Here is a 16,649-nt window from a genome sequence, read left to right on the forward strand (position 1 = left end):
TAGTTTTTGGAGGAAGGTTCAGCCTGGTAGTTTTAATTTGAGGAAAATTCAAATTTAATAGTTTTTAAAATTATTATTTTCGAAGTTTCAATCCGACTTTCTTTTTTGGAATAAATTTCGATCTGATAAGGTTTTGTTTTGATAGATTTTCATTTTTTTTAAAGGAATTTTATTCTCGAATTTCAATTTGGAAAAATTTTGTTCACGAAGATGATTTTTTAAAAAATATTTTAGAACATTCAACATGAAACAGTCTGCTTTAAAACAAATTTCACCAGGATCATTTTTGTTTTGGAAGAATATTCAATCTAAAAGCGTTTATTTTGGAGAAAGTTTAAACTTGATAGCATTTGTCTTGGAATAATTTTTTGACCAGATTATTTTCGATTTTGAGGAAGTTTTAACCTGATGATTTTGTTTAGGAAGATGGTTAAACCTTATTCTATTGCTTCGAAATAAAACTAAACGAAGTAATTATTTTGGATCAAAAGATCCAATATATCTATTTCAGGCAAAAATTTTCTTGTAGGCCTTATATCTGGAGAACCACATATAGCGTAGCCAAACCCAAATTATCACTTAACTCAGTATGATGTGCTTATTAAAAAAAAAAAGACAAACGAAAACTCGATTTTGGGGCCGTTCAAAAATTTTGTGGTCCCTGATCCAAAAACTCCAGTAGGTATATATTTCAATCTAAAATTTTCTTGTACGCCTTATAACTGGAGAACTACATATAATATAACCAAACCGAAACTCAGTATGATGTGCTTATTCCGTAGAAAATATGAAAACTCGATTTAGGGATCGTTTAAAAATTTTGTGGCCCCTGCTTCAAAAACTAATTATTGAACAAGATTGCAATCGTTTGATCCATTTTTTTAATTATCATTCCTTAAATTCTTGTTAAAAATACCTTCTAGTTTTGGTACGACTTAATGGCAACTATTGCAACAAATAAAATAATATTTTAAAAAAATATTGTGTTATTCAGTATTTTATTATTTCATAATATTTCATTCAGATTTAAGTTATCTATTTTTATCTAATTAATTTCAAATTGAAATCAGAAGTTCATTAACAGCTGTGTCATGATCGTTTCAAATGAGAGAGAGAGAAGAAAGAAAAAAAAGGAAGCCCAAGTCAGCGACCCTTAACGACTTCGAGGGCACATCCTGACGGAACTCTGGGATACCAACGAGTATTCTCAGCCAGCCAGGACACTGGCCTCTGGAGGACAAATGAGAAAAATTCTTCCAATTTCTTGTCTGATAGATACGAATACATAGATACATTGTCAGCACAAATACAATAAAAACTGCTTGTACAAGGTCAGTTCAGTTTATTTGTGACCTTGTGCGTTAGATGTTAAGAAACATTCAAATAAATGCTTTGTCGTTTCACAGTGGTTATATAATAGTTCTTAAGTAACTCAGAAGGTACGTTGATCTTGGATAAAATCTTGCTGAAGTAGATTTTTTTGAAAAAATGCTACTAGAAAATTTCGACTTCGCACTCTCTAAACTAAAAAGTATTTGCAGAATGAGTTTGAGGTTCGTTGAACACGGGTTCTGAAGGTTCGAGTTTGCAAATCCAGGCACCGTAGATACCGACGAAGACAAATATACTAAGTGCTGTCAAATTGGCCAGCTTCTAAATTTGGCCACTTTTATCTGTAGGTTATAACTTGCATAACATGAACATTTTCTATCGAGATACCGTAGATAAGTTTCTGATTTATTTAATTACTAAAAAAATTGATAATTTCGGCCACTACATCTTAAAATTTATCTGCGTATTCTCTCTACATAAAAGAAAAAACAACTCATGATTAACTGACTGATCAACCCCCAGGCCAAACTCCTTAAGCTAGAAATATGAAATTTGGATAGTACATACGACGTAAGGTACCTCTAAGGAAGAATTTTTGGAAATTTGAGGTGAAAGGGGGCGAAAGGGGGCTTGTAATTATTATATCAATAATAAAATGTCCAAATCGCAGAATGTCTGAAAAGAGATATAAAATTTGATATTTAAACTTTTCATTTTATAATAACCAAAAATGTTTTAGCGTTAAAAACAATATATTTGACCTAGATGGGAAGAAAAATGGGTGGAGGTATTCATTAAAATTGCCATATCTCGGAATCTCTTAGGTTTAGGGAAACGAAACTTGGTATTCAGAATTTTCACTTAATACGATTAAACGCGTGTTTTCTGCGTTTCTTGATATCTAAGATACTGTACAAGAAAGAAAAGGGAGTGGAGGGTCACTCGAGGTCTCTGCGTGCTGCCATCTTCTTCAATCACTCGTCCCGACAGAAGTTTTCTGATAATGCATAATGAACAACCACACACACGTAAGAACGTAATTGAGAAGTTTGATGCAATAAGAGCGTAAGTCTGAAACATGCAGGTGGAGAAAAACGATGTTGAAAATTTAAGTAGTTTTTTTTTCTTACATAAAACAATGTAATATGCAGCCTTTTATTCTGATATTGAATTGAAATGTTACCAGGAGAGTAAACAATCATGGCAAAAGCCACAAATGCGTTTGATGCAAAAAAAAAAAAAAAAAAAAAAGGCGTAAACTCGCTTACGCCCTTATTACATCAAACTGCTCAATTGTGGTATTAAATCAAACCTTACTTTTCCTATGTAAATAACAGGAACACTTAATAGTCCATATACTGTATATAAAAAGAGTATATCTGCTGGACCAGTCACGGATTCACTCATCAACACATCTCCGAGATTATTAGTCTAGAACCTCGAAATTCGGTTTTAATATTAAACTTGGACCCTAGACTGTAGGCAGGACTAGAAAAGATGGATGGTGGCTTAGTGGTAGAGTGCTTACCTCTGGTGTGTGGGGTTCTTCCTGGTGTGTGGGATCCCCGGCTAAAAATATAGCACATTGACTTGACGCCTAGTCTTCATTTCCAAGCGCTGCTATCGACTAAAGGAATTCCACTCCCTTTGGTGTAGACAGCTGCAAGGCTTTCTCGCTTACCAACAGATGAACCCTTATTGGCTCAACGCGTATGTCGAGGGTGTGAGCTTTAGTTTGCATTTTTTGCCACGGCTCAAGACATTTTGGCAGCACTATAGTAAGTTTGTGGTAGGCTATGAAACATTGTGTTTATGGGTTTTCTCGGGGTACTCCCGTTTCCTCGTACTTCATCATCATGCACTTGCCTAAACCATCGTCTCCCTTAGCCTAAAAAGCATAATCGTCGGACGTTAAACTCAAAGATTTCATTTCATTTTTAAAGACAAAACTGGATTTTGCTGAATATGACCTCCAAGAAAAAAGGGGACCTTAAAGGATCGATGCCATTCACCATATCTGAAATTATTAGGCGTTCAAGATTAAAATTTTGTATAATTAATCTCCTTGCATTTTAGGCGTTATAGCCTATAAGACGGGATTTTGCAAGATGCGACTTGTTAAAAAAAAAGACGCTTGATAGTTTTTTCTTCTTTCTCTAGATCTACGAAATTACGAGTAGAATTTTGAAATTTTGTTGAAATAATTTTTCCCTGCATCCTAGACTGCAAATAAGTCGGAATCTTGCGAGATGCGACCCTTGTAGGGGGGCAAAAAATGGGACTTGGAAACTATTACGCGTTAAACCTTGAAATGTTGTGTAGATGATCTCCATGTACCCTTGCCTAACGATAAAATGGAGTTTTAGAAAATTTGGCTCCTGAAAGAGAAACGGAGGTGAGCATTTATGTAACTTCAGTAAAACTGAAATTGCGTAAACAAGTATTTTAAACCCCCTAAAAAAAAAAAAAAAAAAAAAAAGACAAATACCGTTCAAATATTTTTTTTTCATAAATGTTATTCTTCCTGTTTTTAAAACGGAGATTTTGCTAGTCAGGGGTGCACCCCCCGGGGATTCACCGGATCCGGACATCCCCTCAAAAACTTGACGGAGATTGGTCGTGTGTTTCAGGAGATATGAAGCCACAAACATAGTTACTTTAATTTTTATATATTAGATTATAATACATTAAACTCATTAATTTTAGCTTAAAAAAAAAAAAAAGAATTTTTAAACTGAACTGATGCTCTAGATATGTTTGTTGCTTTCGAAGTCCTTAAACTAGAGACCTGCACGGGCCGAATTTTTCGACCCGAGCCCAATCCAGCCCGGGCCCGAAAAGTTTTGGAGATTTCCGGTCCGAGCCCGGCCCGGCCCGATAAGTTTTTTTTAATTCTTGGCCCAAGCCCGGCCCGGGCCCGATAAATTTTAAAAATTTCATTTTGTAACATTTTTCACGGGCACACTTCTTCAACGTTTGCCTTTATTCTAATTATCGTTTAACGAAAGTCAATAATTATTAAAGAATTTGCAATTAATTGGCCCCAGCCCGGCCCGACCTGAAGAGAAATCAGTGTCGGCCCGGCCCAAAGAAATAACAGTCGGCTCGCCCAAGCCCGGCCCGTGCAGGTTTCTACCTTAAACCCACGAATGAGTGTGTACTCGTATTATCATTAAATGTACATTAGAAGTAAATTAATTTGTAAAATAATATGTTGCAAACCATGCCATTTTCACATATATTTTTTTATTCGTGCTATAGAAAAGAGCATGTACGTATGTATAAAGCATCCACCTTTGATTCATCCCCTCCCCCAGTAAATTTTATGATCGAGTATCTCCCCCTCTTCTTTATCCCAGCAAACACTCATCAAGCTTTGAGATAAATAATGGAATTGTGTCGTAACCGCAAAATAGGAGGAGGCGTTTCAACCCCTTTCATTACACGAATTACGACAGCCATCAAACAACCGGCTTCAACATCACATTCACTCCGGAAGAGCGAGAGAGAGAGACTCTCCATCATAATTCATACATTGTAAAGAAAACTCCTGATCAACCAAGTCGTAAATTTGATTTACAAGACCTGAAATGAGACGTTTCAGGAGGGCTGACTAAATGGTCCAAATGCATATTGCCTCAGTTAATTTCAACTAAAATGTCGAAGGGTTTACACCCTCTTGTAAATAATATCCACCCTTCAGAACAGTAGATACATTATTTCCTACACCACAAGCAACACAGCTTACATATACACTATTATTATTATTATTATTATTATTACTATTATTATTATTTTAACAACAAATTTCCATATGGGAAAAATTAAAATATTTCAGTTTAACGTCCCACAATTATGCCTTTAGGCTAAGGGAGACAATCATTAAAGCAAGGGAATGATGATGGAAGAATTGGTGGAATGAGAAAGTGGGAGGAAATAGAAGTACCGCGAGAAAACCCAAGGACACGATGCTGTCCACCACAAACTTACTTGGCCGAAGGATCGAACCAGGGACTCCACGCACCGAGGTAAGCGCTATACTATTAAGCCATCGTGCTCTCTCCGAGATAGAATGAAGCGCTCACCTCTGGTGTGAAGGGTCCGTGATTCAATCCCAAAGCATATAAGTCACCCGTCTCCTTAAGTCTTAAGGCAGAGGTCTTCAACGCATGGCCCGCGGGTTATGTTTGGCTCTTGGTTGTGGCCCGAATTCTCTTCAAAATTTAAACACTCAATATAAAAAAAACTTTCTCAAGAGCTAGCCACTTGTAAAAGAATTACGCTTTCTATTACGAATGAGATTGGGTGGACACATGGAAACATTGAATAAAACAGTTCAAAAATACCATGATATAAACGGCGTGACAAACATCTTGGCATTTGAAGGCGGCGCTCCAAGTTCACTTTAAATGCTGCTAGCAAATGAGAGGCCAGCGGTATTGCCACGTTTATTTTGTACACATCCCACGTCTATCCACTGTCATCTGATCGCGCTGTAGTTTGTCTGCTTAGCCATAGCCACACCCCTTTACCACTTGGCAACGTCGCGCCAGAGCTTACGTTTTATTCGTTTAGCCGAAATGCCAAGATGTTTGTCACATGCTTTAGTTTATTAACCCATCAGTGTTATTGAAATTGTTAATGTAGCCCACATTGTCTAACCATAATCATGGGACCTAAAACTAGATATTTCTTTTTCTTTTTTTTTTTTAAAAAAAAATCCCGATGGAACCAATTTTCACAGCAGAAAACTACGCATGAGGATTTACATAATTTTGTTCAGCTCAATGAAGTGTGTAGACTGGGATAGGTGTGAACTTTAAAAAAGTCCCCCCCTTAACCCCTCCCCAAAAAAACTAGAATTATATAATAGTGAAATTTTGATATTATCATTTGTGTAACTACTAGAATTAAAAAAAAAAAAAAACAAGGATAGAATGAAATAAATTGAAATGAGCTAATTGGCACGTGCTGTGCTCATTAGTGCAACATTCTGTAAACTTAGAAAGAAAGAGAGAGAAAGAAATCGTATCTCTACGGAGCCTGTCAGCCATTCGTGTGCTGCTTCACAGACACTTCCGGGGTATTCACAACGTTCAAACGTCTTGCTTTGCAATCTTTTTATCGTCATGCAGGGTTAATTATATATCCTTCACAAAGGTCAGGCTTCTTGTTCACTCTCCCATTCCTACATTCTTTCCTTGTATTTCATATAAATAATAATCCCCGTCGAAAGTTTTATTATATTTCCCTCTCCTCCTGACAGAAATGAAATGAAATGAAATCTTTGAGTTTTACGTCCCACGATTATGCCGGTTAGGCTAAATGAGAGGGTGATGATGAGAAATGAATGAAATGGTGGAATGAAGAAAGTGGGAGGAAACGGGAGAACCCCAAGAAAACCCACGGTGTTTGTCCACCACAAAGTCCACACGGCGCGAGCTGGGATCGAGCCAGGGACCCCAAGCACCGGAGGTGAACGCTCTACCACTGAGCCACCGCGCCCTCATCGCCTCCTGACAGAGTTAGATGGATGTAAGAAAAATTAGTTGTTTTTTTTTTTTTTTTTTTTTTGCAGTTGGAAACTATGGCAGTTTAAACCAGTGGTGGGCAAATTGTTTTAGTGAAGGACCAAAGGGAAAAAAAAAGAAAGAAAAACATTACGCGGGCCAATATCTATATATTAAAATGTTAAGCGTATATGTTTGTCTCCAAAGAAAAGTATATGTTTGTCTCCAATCCTTTCGACAATGAGATCTCGAAAACTACAAGTGCTAGAAACGAGCCGTTTTCACTGATCGATTCCAAATTTTGTGTAGACTGTCCAGTTTTAATTGAATATTAAAAAAAAAAATGGCCATTGTTTCTTTATTACATTTTTAGAGGTACAATGGAAATGCTGATTTTTTTTTAAAGCAACATATCCTATGAGTTATACATTGTATACAAGAGTAATATATGTCTCAGGCATTTGTTTCATGCCCAAATGATGATAGATTTTGGATTTTGAATTAAAGTGGAATCCGAACCACATGTGCTCCAGCCGGCCAAATGATAATGGAGAACGAAGGATAACCTGTTCTCTAGTCTAAGATGAATCTTTATTGTTTGGAGTGTTTTGCCCAATGAATACCATACATCAGTAACATTATAATTAATTGTGTGTGTAATGTATTTGCGTATTATCTGCAAGAAGAAAGAAAACACTGATCATACATGAATTAGAAACTTCAACCGGAAGTAGGCTCAAATCTTGCAAACGGTGCGAGATATTGAAAAAAATAATCAAAAAAATATCCCCTTTATGGTACCCCATGCCGATTTTTTATCAAGACGCGTTTCACTTATGTCTGTAAAGGGACATGTACACATGTAAGGAATGACAAGGAGATTCATGTTCATATGTGAATGATGCATTGTATAGAGACTGCAGGCTCAGCTAATATTTTAATATGAACAACAATAGTACATTTTATAAAATTCTTGTAATAATAAACCCTATTAAAAAATGACTGAAGTTTCTCATAATCTAGTTTCAACTGGGATTCAATGAAATTAAGTGCTCATCTGTCAGACTGTTTCTGATAAAACACTGTCGAAGTTAACTCTTTTCTACTTTTCATTTGTCAAATTAGGAATCGTGTCACAGGCCGGATACAATCTTTCAGGGGGCCACATCTGGCCAGCGGGCTATAGTTTGACTATCACTGCTTTAATCGATTCCAGAAAATACAACCTAAACACTTCTTTAAAAAAAAATGAAGACTGTTTTTCTCTCTGGTGCAGCGATAAGGTCGCGTGCCTTTCAGCAGTAGGCATCCAGTTCGATTCCCGGTGGAACAACATTAAAAATAATTAATTAAGCGCATTATACTCGTTCGGATAACACTTTAATCTGTAGCACCAACTCTAAACTTAAATAAACACACGAACACCAACGACAATGAAAATAGTTTAATGCAGTAATATTCAACTTTTTTTTTCCCGCGTGCACCTAATGTTACTTTCTCATTCAAGTATCTACCCACCTCCCGACTTAAGTTGTTCTTAACGCAAATTGTATAGGTGAAGGTAACTATATAAAATACAATACATAATTGGTTACTTATTAACTAAATAGCCCAGTTTTACTATAAACAGAAAAAATATACTATAAATTTCATAGAACCATGATAATCAATAGAACTATACTATTTTAAATTTTACGTACCCCTAAGAAATCGCGTACCCGAGGTTGAGCACTGTTGGTTTAAGTGAATTAGGATCATATGTGCTGACCACACATCAGTCAACTAGGAGCAGTCTTTCACTAGCTCTCAGCTAAGTCGTATTTTTATTTCTCCCAGGTGGAAGATCCCCTACTGTAGAAACAGGGGAGGATACATTTAGCCCACATCCCTATATATACGCTACAAGAGGAAAAACGTGTCTATGGCACGTTCTCAAGTGCATTTTGCAACTGCAAGGAATGCGTTTGCACCAACGCATCTGGAAGAATGCAATAGACATCAAATCTAGAGCATACCCACCATAACCCCACCCGATCATAACAAAAGGGCCAAATGGCCTGAGCCGAATCCTGTAGCCGGGTGGGGGAGGAAGATACGAGAATGAAATCTGGTTTGCGTCGCTCTTGTCCGCAGCTGCCGGTCGTATTTCTTTTGTTCAGCACGTCACAGGTGTGGTCACCCTGTTTTGTTGCGTGAGTTTATGCGTGCGTTACATCTGCAGAAGCCCAATGCTCCCTCTTCCTCCTTTACACAGTCAGCGCGCCGGTTTTTTTTTTTTTTTTTTTTTTTTTTTTTTAATTTCTAATTTCAGTTCCCAATCCAAAATACTCGCCGCACCGGGAGAATTTGAAAAGGCCAAAGGGGGCGGTATATAAGTGGGATTCTTGCATCGAAAGGGAAAGGGCGCTTTAGGCAGGACTGCTTGTTTTGTTGGGAGGTAAAAGGGGTCGAGCGAGCGCCACATTGTGGCAATGACCTAGAACTCAGTAGGTCATTTCCCTCAAGACGAGACACACACACACAGCGACCTCGCCAACTGCACAGAAGCGGAGTCGAATGGAGCGCCAGCACTTCCAAGTTCCTCTCTTCTTCTTGGAGGGAGGTGAAAAGGGGGAGACAGGGTGAGTCCATGTCTCGCAGTTATAGGAGCGACAGAAAAGACTCACGCAATGTTCCATAACGCACAGACAAGCCCCTAGCTACGCACAAAAACGCCCTCTCCCATCAGTCTGATCGATACCGAAAATTTCATGTTTTCTCCCCCCGCACTATGTCGCGATGTACGCTACACGTATCACCCACCCCCGCATGGAAATATGTCTTAAAAAGAAGCATAACTCCAGCCAATCGATATACTACTAAACAGACGCCATTAAATCAATCATATTTACCTCCAACGAACTACCGATTGCACGCGTTTTATTAACACACACACACTATCCTTCTCGCTCACCTAAACGCCGAATGAGTCACACTGCTTATTATAATATTCTTTCCGGTATCAAATGAATGAAATGTAAATTTATATGGTTAATATTGTGTCGTGTGAATATTTTTCAAAATTATTATTGTTAATGTAATATACAGTCTTCTGTCTTGGTTTTTTTTTTTTTTTTTTTTAATCTTGATTACCTATCTTCTTTAGAAGCCGATATTCTGGCAACTGCACGCAGGAAATTGTAATACTTTGGCTCTAAATTAAAATATATCAATTGCCCCATTTATTTTGAATTCTTTAAAAGGTCAGAGTTCCAACTAGCCTATTTTTTAAATCATTACAACAAAACAAATCGAACAAGGAAACTCCACGTTATGCAAGATCGAATTGTCGAGGTCTTTTGACAGTGAAAAAAAAAAAATGAAATCTTTAAGGTATACATCCCACGGTTATGCCGGCTAGGTTAAAGGAGACGGTGATGATGAGAAATTAATGAAACGATGGAATGAAAAAAGTGGGAGGAAACGGGAGGACCTCGAGAAAACCACGCACACGGTGCTTGTCCACCACAAAGTTCACTTGGCGCGAGACAGGATCGAACCAAGGACCTTTTGACAGTGAGCTTTAATTGAAGTTGTTCACCACAAAATAAGTTAGGATAAGGAACAAATTTAAATACTGAAAAACTATTATTATAATCTAAATATAGAAAATTCCTTTTAAACTTATGAAAGTTGTGAAGAAATTCTTCAATTATAAACGAAAAATGAAATATTTCAGTTTTACGTGCCTTGTAGGGTAAAGGAAACAGATGATCCATAAAAGTGAATAATTATGAAAATAACTGGTGGAATGCGAGAGTGGGAGAAAACAGGAGAACAATGAGAAAAACTATGGGCACGATGTTGTCCACCCCAAACTCACACGACCTGGGATGGAACCAGGTATCTTCCCACTAGAAGTGAGCATTCTACCATTGAGCTACCATTTTCCCAACCGAAGCTATATGAGACAGACTTACAGTTTTAGGTGGAATCCAAATCCTGTCCTGTGCTCAACGCTCTCATAAACAGAAGCAAATCTGGGGGCCAAATGTGGAGACGCAGTGGCTCAGTGACGGTGTGTAAAGTCCCTGGTTCGATCCCAGCTTTCACCAAGTGCGGTTTGTGGTTAGAAATCATCATGTGTGTGGATTTTCTTGGGATTCTTCTGTTTCCTCCCACTTTCTTCATTCAACCACTTCTTTTAAGTTGTCATCATCACCGTTTTCTTTAGCCTACACGACATAGTGGTGCGACGTAAAACTGAAAGATTATCATGTCCATATACACAAAAGGCGCGCGCTAGCCACTAGACCAACGGGTAGGGCGCAATGCGTAACAAAGTGTACAAGTGCATCTCTTTTTTTCCAGAAAAAAACGTAACCAAATTAATAAAACTGGCCAAATTACAGAGATAGCCATTATTACAGGCTTTACTGTAATTGACTTTTAAAAAAATCGATTTGCAATCATAAAACTATTTGACACAGAAGACTCCCGAAGCTACTTCTTTTTTTTTTCTTTCCTTTTCATTTTACTTTCTGAGTTTAACGCCCTTTCTTTCATCATCATCGTGGCTATATTATAAAAGCTAATGCACTGTTTACTTAGTCTGGAGATAGAACCAAGGGACAAACACAAGTGTTACTGAACACATGTGTGTGTGTGTGTGTGTAAATACACTCTTTTCATATGTACTGAGATATTGTAAAGTAAATCAGAGAATGGGCGTGACTATGCTTCACATTATAACACGAATCAAGAACACGTACTATGAGATATCTTTCACTCGCGAAATAACAATAATATATGGTCTACACACCGAAAATTTTATTGTTAGATTACATATTATTAACATATATCAAGGGTGCATGGTAGCTCAGCGGTAGAGCGTTTACCTCTCGTAAGTGCAGTCCTTGGTTCGATTCCTGGCCAAGTAAGTTTTGTGGTGGACCCGTGGCGTGTACTCCCTTTCCTCCCACTTTTTCATTCCACCAATTCATCATTCACTTGCCTAAATCATCCGTCTCCGTTAGCTAAAAGGACATAATCGAGGGACGTTAAACTGAAAGATTTCGTTTATAAACGACAAACATCTCAGTGCATCACGCTAATGTATGCCGCTACCTGTGCTGCCTGCCTAACGCCAATAGATGTCGCTAACGTGTAAGCAATATACCAATTTTTTTAAAAAAAACTACTGTGGTGATTTAATTGCAGCTTAAAAACTGCATTGGTTTGATCTAATTGTTTCAAAAATAGGTTTTAGTACAAGATGAAATGTAATAACAGCATGTTGGTTGGTCGGGAAACTAATAAATAAACAAATAAATTTGTTAAAAATGTAAACAACTGGAGCTCTTAATTCAGTACGATTTTAACTACAACAACAAAACACTGAGCAAGACTATGAGATAATATGTAACAAAACACACAATTATCACATATTATCAACATAGCCTTGCTCAGTGTATTGTTGTGTTTTAGTACGAAATGGAAATAAGACCTGATAGAAGAGTTAACACGATTTTAACGTGCTGCGTACAGCGAGCGCAACAACTAGTGCATATTAGTTTCAGGATGTATCAAATAAAACCATCAGCAAGTCCATTCAGAAACTACATAACACTGCAAAGAGACGCTAAATTCCAATAAACAGCAACAAATATGCATTTGTTATGGTTACAACTCATTAAATTGCCCAGGTATGTAAGTTCGACTTTTTTTTGTTTCGTTTCAGAAACCATGGTGGCCAACTTAGACTGACTAAACTCTTAAGTAAAGCATATTGGCCACTTGAGTAAATTGTAATTATATAAATCAGGAAGGTATAAGAAGTAACATACAATGAAAGAAAGAGAGAGAGAAAACTTACTTTATCTATATATATAAAAGAGAACGCACAAATCCTTTGTTACCTCATCACGCTAATACGGCTGAACCAATTTCTTTTATTTTTGGGGGGTTATTAGGATTTGGACCCTAGATGGTTTTTATCATATCACTTTAATTTTTAATTACCAGTGTCTTGAGATAATTGACCATTCAAGTGTCCATAACGTACAAATCCTTTGTTAGCTCATCATAGCTAAATCTAACCGTATTTATATGCAACCCACATGACCGTGTCACTCGGCGGGTTAACATAAATGACAGGCGATATAATGTTAACATTCTTCTATGGTTTTTATCATATCACTTGAAAGCGAAAAAGTAAAAATTATCTAAGTAACAAAGTTTATTGCGTTCCAGGGTGACCGCAGCGAAGCGGGGTGAACGCTGCTAGTATACAATAAAAAAAAAATCATGTTTATACAAGTGGCCAACTTACTATCAAACTTAATTCTAAGGTAAAGCGGCCAAATCAAAGAGATCACCAACTAAATTGGTTCTCCATTTTCTCACGCAAAATATTGCAAAATTACGTTTAAGAAAATACTACCTATAACCTTAATTTGAATGCCATAAACCCCATATTTTTATTGGTCCTTACATAAAATTTAAAAATTTTAAAGTTTGCTATTTGTATATTTGGAAAATAATGCTAATACCATTTTCAAACTTGTGTTTATTTTTCTTTTTTTATTATTGTTAGTATTACTGAAAAATATTGCATTATTTTTGGACGTAATTGTATCCATTTTCCGCTTACAATTTCAACATTAAAAATATTCGTTGTGAAAATAAGAACAATAATAAAAATGAATGGAGACAGCTGAACGAAGCTACCACAGAATAATAAACAAATAATACAAAACTGAAGGCATTTCTACCATGTCCGTATAAACTGAGAATATATTTGAACAAATATATAAATTGACCATCCTTGGTACCACAGAAAATGTCAAACTTACACTGTAACACACATGAAGTCCTGTAAAAATTTGCCATCTCTGTAACTTGTCCACTTGCTTACGCACTTTTAGGGAAACAAGATGCGCACATTTATGATTATATTTAGTCCATAATTTGGCCATTGTGAAAGTTTGATTTAAAAAAGTAAAATCGAAATGAAATATGCGTATATTTTTCGTGGCTCTATACACTCCCTATATATATATATATATATATATATATATATATATATATATATATATATATATATATATATATATATATATATGGCATAATCAGATGGTCAATACCACCCGTTACTATAATTAATGTTCTGTTTAGCAGTTTAATTATTATATTTTTGCACTTCCACAGAAATATGGCGAAATTTAGCACCTAGCCAAGTTACATGAGTTGGCAACTTAAAAAATTTTAAGTGTCCTTCGTAGTGGTCCCGTATTCTATTCCCGGTAGGGTGTTTTGAGTTTCGGATTCAACTTTAAGTAGGATGTCCATGCCTCAAGAACTGGAAAGGGACATAAAAAAAAAAAAAAAAATGGTATTATTGTATCTCAATATAAACATGGAGAGACCGGAGGCACGTGCTTCCAAAACAAGAGACTCTGTGATGTTAGTTTTCATATTCCACTCCCCCGACCTAGAAACGAAAGTGAACGTGCGGTATACCATAATCTCGCACAGGAGAGAGAGAGAGAGAGAAAAAGAAATGCGAGAACAATCTTGAACAAGGAAAGAAAGTGAAAGGGACTTACCTAAATCAGGGATGGAACTTGAAGGTTCTTCCTGACCCCGGTCTTTGAGATCACCTCGAAATTTGGGTGGCGGGGGAGGCATCGTTGAAGACGGAGATGATGATGTTGATGATACAATTGGAGCCGAAGGCATTCTGAAGTCCTTAGTAGCCATTTAAAACAAACAAGAAATTTCACAACACAACCAATAATAATAATAAAAAAAGAAAGCAAAGTCAATCAGTCTGTGAGATAACAGAGAAAGTTCTCCGCACCAATGTCAATTTATTTCGTAACTTTATTTCACGATCACAACACACCCCGCCCGACAAAAGCCGGGGCATGGACAAGACACCCTAGTGACCCAGCCTTTTACGCTGGTCACTAGTTTTCAGATTGTTACGCGTGTGCGTAGATACTGTAAAACGCAACGCGACTGCGTCACTCGGTGTTTTGGGGGCTGGAACTCTCACATTGGAGCATCCTAGTCCATGGCTTATTAACGCCAAGAGTTCTTGTTCTTGGTAATTAGAAACTGTTTTTAATTATGTATATATATATATTTATCAACAGTCCTTGTTTCGACACCCACACATACCTCACATATTCATTCACAATTGGCCACATGCGTACTGACGAAGCATAAACAAGTATGACAGTCCAGGCAAAAGGAACTGTGACAGTCACCAAAAGTTATTTCAGTTTTCATACAATCATATATGTACTAACACTAGCGCAGTTTCTCAATAAAATTGTCAACACTCAGGGGGTTGACACCACAAAAACACACATTCGCTCAGAAATGTCACGCACACACTGTTGATGGAACTAGTTCTAAGGTTTGTCACACTCAACAATGTTCTTGTAAATGTTTAATTTCAGTTTTTACAACACTTGTCTTTGTTTTTCTAATTGAATACAGTTTCACATTGAATCAACTATTTTTAAAAAAATTGGTGCAGAGCGTGTGTCGGCCTCTACCGATGCTCGCTGACCTAGGAGCAAGAGTGGGACTGTGCGGTTCCACTTGGCACAAAGCGGTGCGGCACGTACTGAAAACGCAGCTCAGTTCAGCACGGTCTGGTTTCCGAGCGGGGAATTTTCAGAGGCTATAACCTTGTCCTTGAACGCGGATCCTGAACCCAGTCCCAGCGACCAGCTTATCGATTTCCACCACCACCGCCACATGCGCTGCCATCTGCCGGCAGAAAATGAAAACAGTTGCGCTCGCTCCCCTTTCAGCTATATATATATGTGGGTAAATGAAAATCTCTATTCTCGCTCCCCTCTCGCCAGAACTTAGTTCCAAGCACGGGATCAAAACAAAAACATTGCAGCCTTATGAAGTAGAGGCAAACTATAAATAACAATGCATGGATGTACTTCAAGTAAAGACATTGTCTTTCCTTTTATAGATCAAATAACTAACTCATAGAAAAAATAAAATATTTTCACGTTCGGTTCTCTAAAAGCTCAAGGAGGAGGCAGCGCTGTCTCAGTGATAGAGCGTTCACCTCTGGTATATAGGGTCTCTGATTCGATTCCGGTTCGCGCCACGTGGGCTGTGTGGTCGACAAATACCATGCACGTGAGTTTTCTCGGAATTCTCCCCTCCCCTCCCACATTTGTCATTCCTCCATTTTCACTAATTTCTCATCATCACTGTCTCCGTTAGTCTACACGATAAATCCGTGCGAATTAAATCTGAAAAATTTCATTTCATTTTATTTTGTAAAAAATATAACTTGGCCATTACATTACATAACATTTCAATAGACTTTGAAAAATGAAATAGAATGAAATCTTTTAGTTTAACACTTACTTGGCCGGAAATCGAAACAAGGGACCCCATGAGTCAGAAGTAAGCGCTTTACCACTGAGCCACCAGTCTAAATAAACTTCGAGTGAGTTGTCCATCCTTGGTTGCACAGAAATGTGTGTAAATGGCCAACTTACAGATGAAAATAACACGCGTCTATATTTATATGGTTCCACAGTCGTGATGGTGGCGAATTTCAGAACTAAAGCAAGTGAATGATAAAGGCACAAGTCCTAAATGGCAGAAGTCCTAAAAGGCACAAGTCCTAAAAATAATATCGCGGCAGAAGTCCTAAAGTGCAGAAGTCCTAAAATTTAGATCTGATGCCCATATTTTTAGGACTTCTGCCTTTTAGGACTTCTGCACTTTAGGACTTCTGGATGTCATCCTCCACAGATAGATCTGCGTTCTAGTTACATTGAT

The 16,649-nt window shown here is 37.3% G+C and overlaps 1 protein-coding gene across 1 annotated transcript in view; it reads right to left on the reverse strand.

Moving 5' to 3' along the window:
- LOC145675713 (nuclear hormone receptor E75-like) overlaps positions 1–15,422 on the reverse strand; it is a 228,627-nt gene extending 213,205 nt beyond the window's left edge. Inside the window, exon 1 of the mRNA XM_081746328.1 lies at positions 14,429–15,422. Coding sequence (XP_081602454.1) covers positions 14,429–14,582 — 154 coding nt within the window. The 5' untranslated portion in view covers positions 14,583–15,422. The remainder of the gene's footprint in view (positions 1–14,428) is intronic.
- Between the last annotated feature and the right edge of the window lie 1,227 nt (positions 15,423–16,649).

Source organism: Thermobia domestica, chromosome 18, assembly GCF_964235325.1.
Source record: "Thermobia domestica chromosome 18, izTheDome1.hap1.1, whole genome shotgun sequence".
Taxonomy (NCBI): domain Eukaryota; kingdom Metazoa; phylum Arthropoda; class Insecta; order Zygentoma; family Lepismatidae; genus Thermobia; species Thermobia domestica.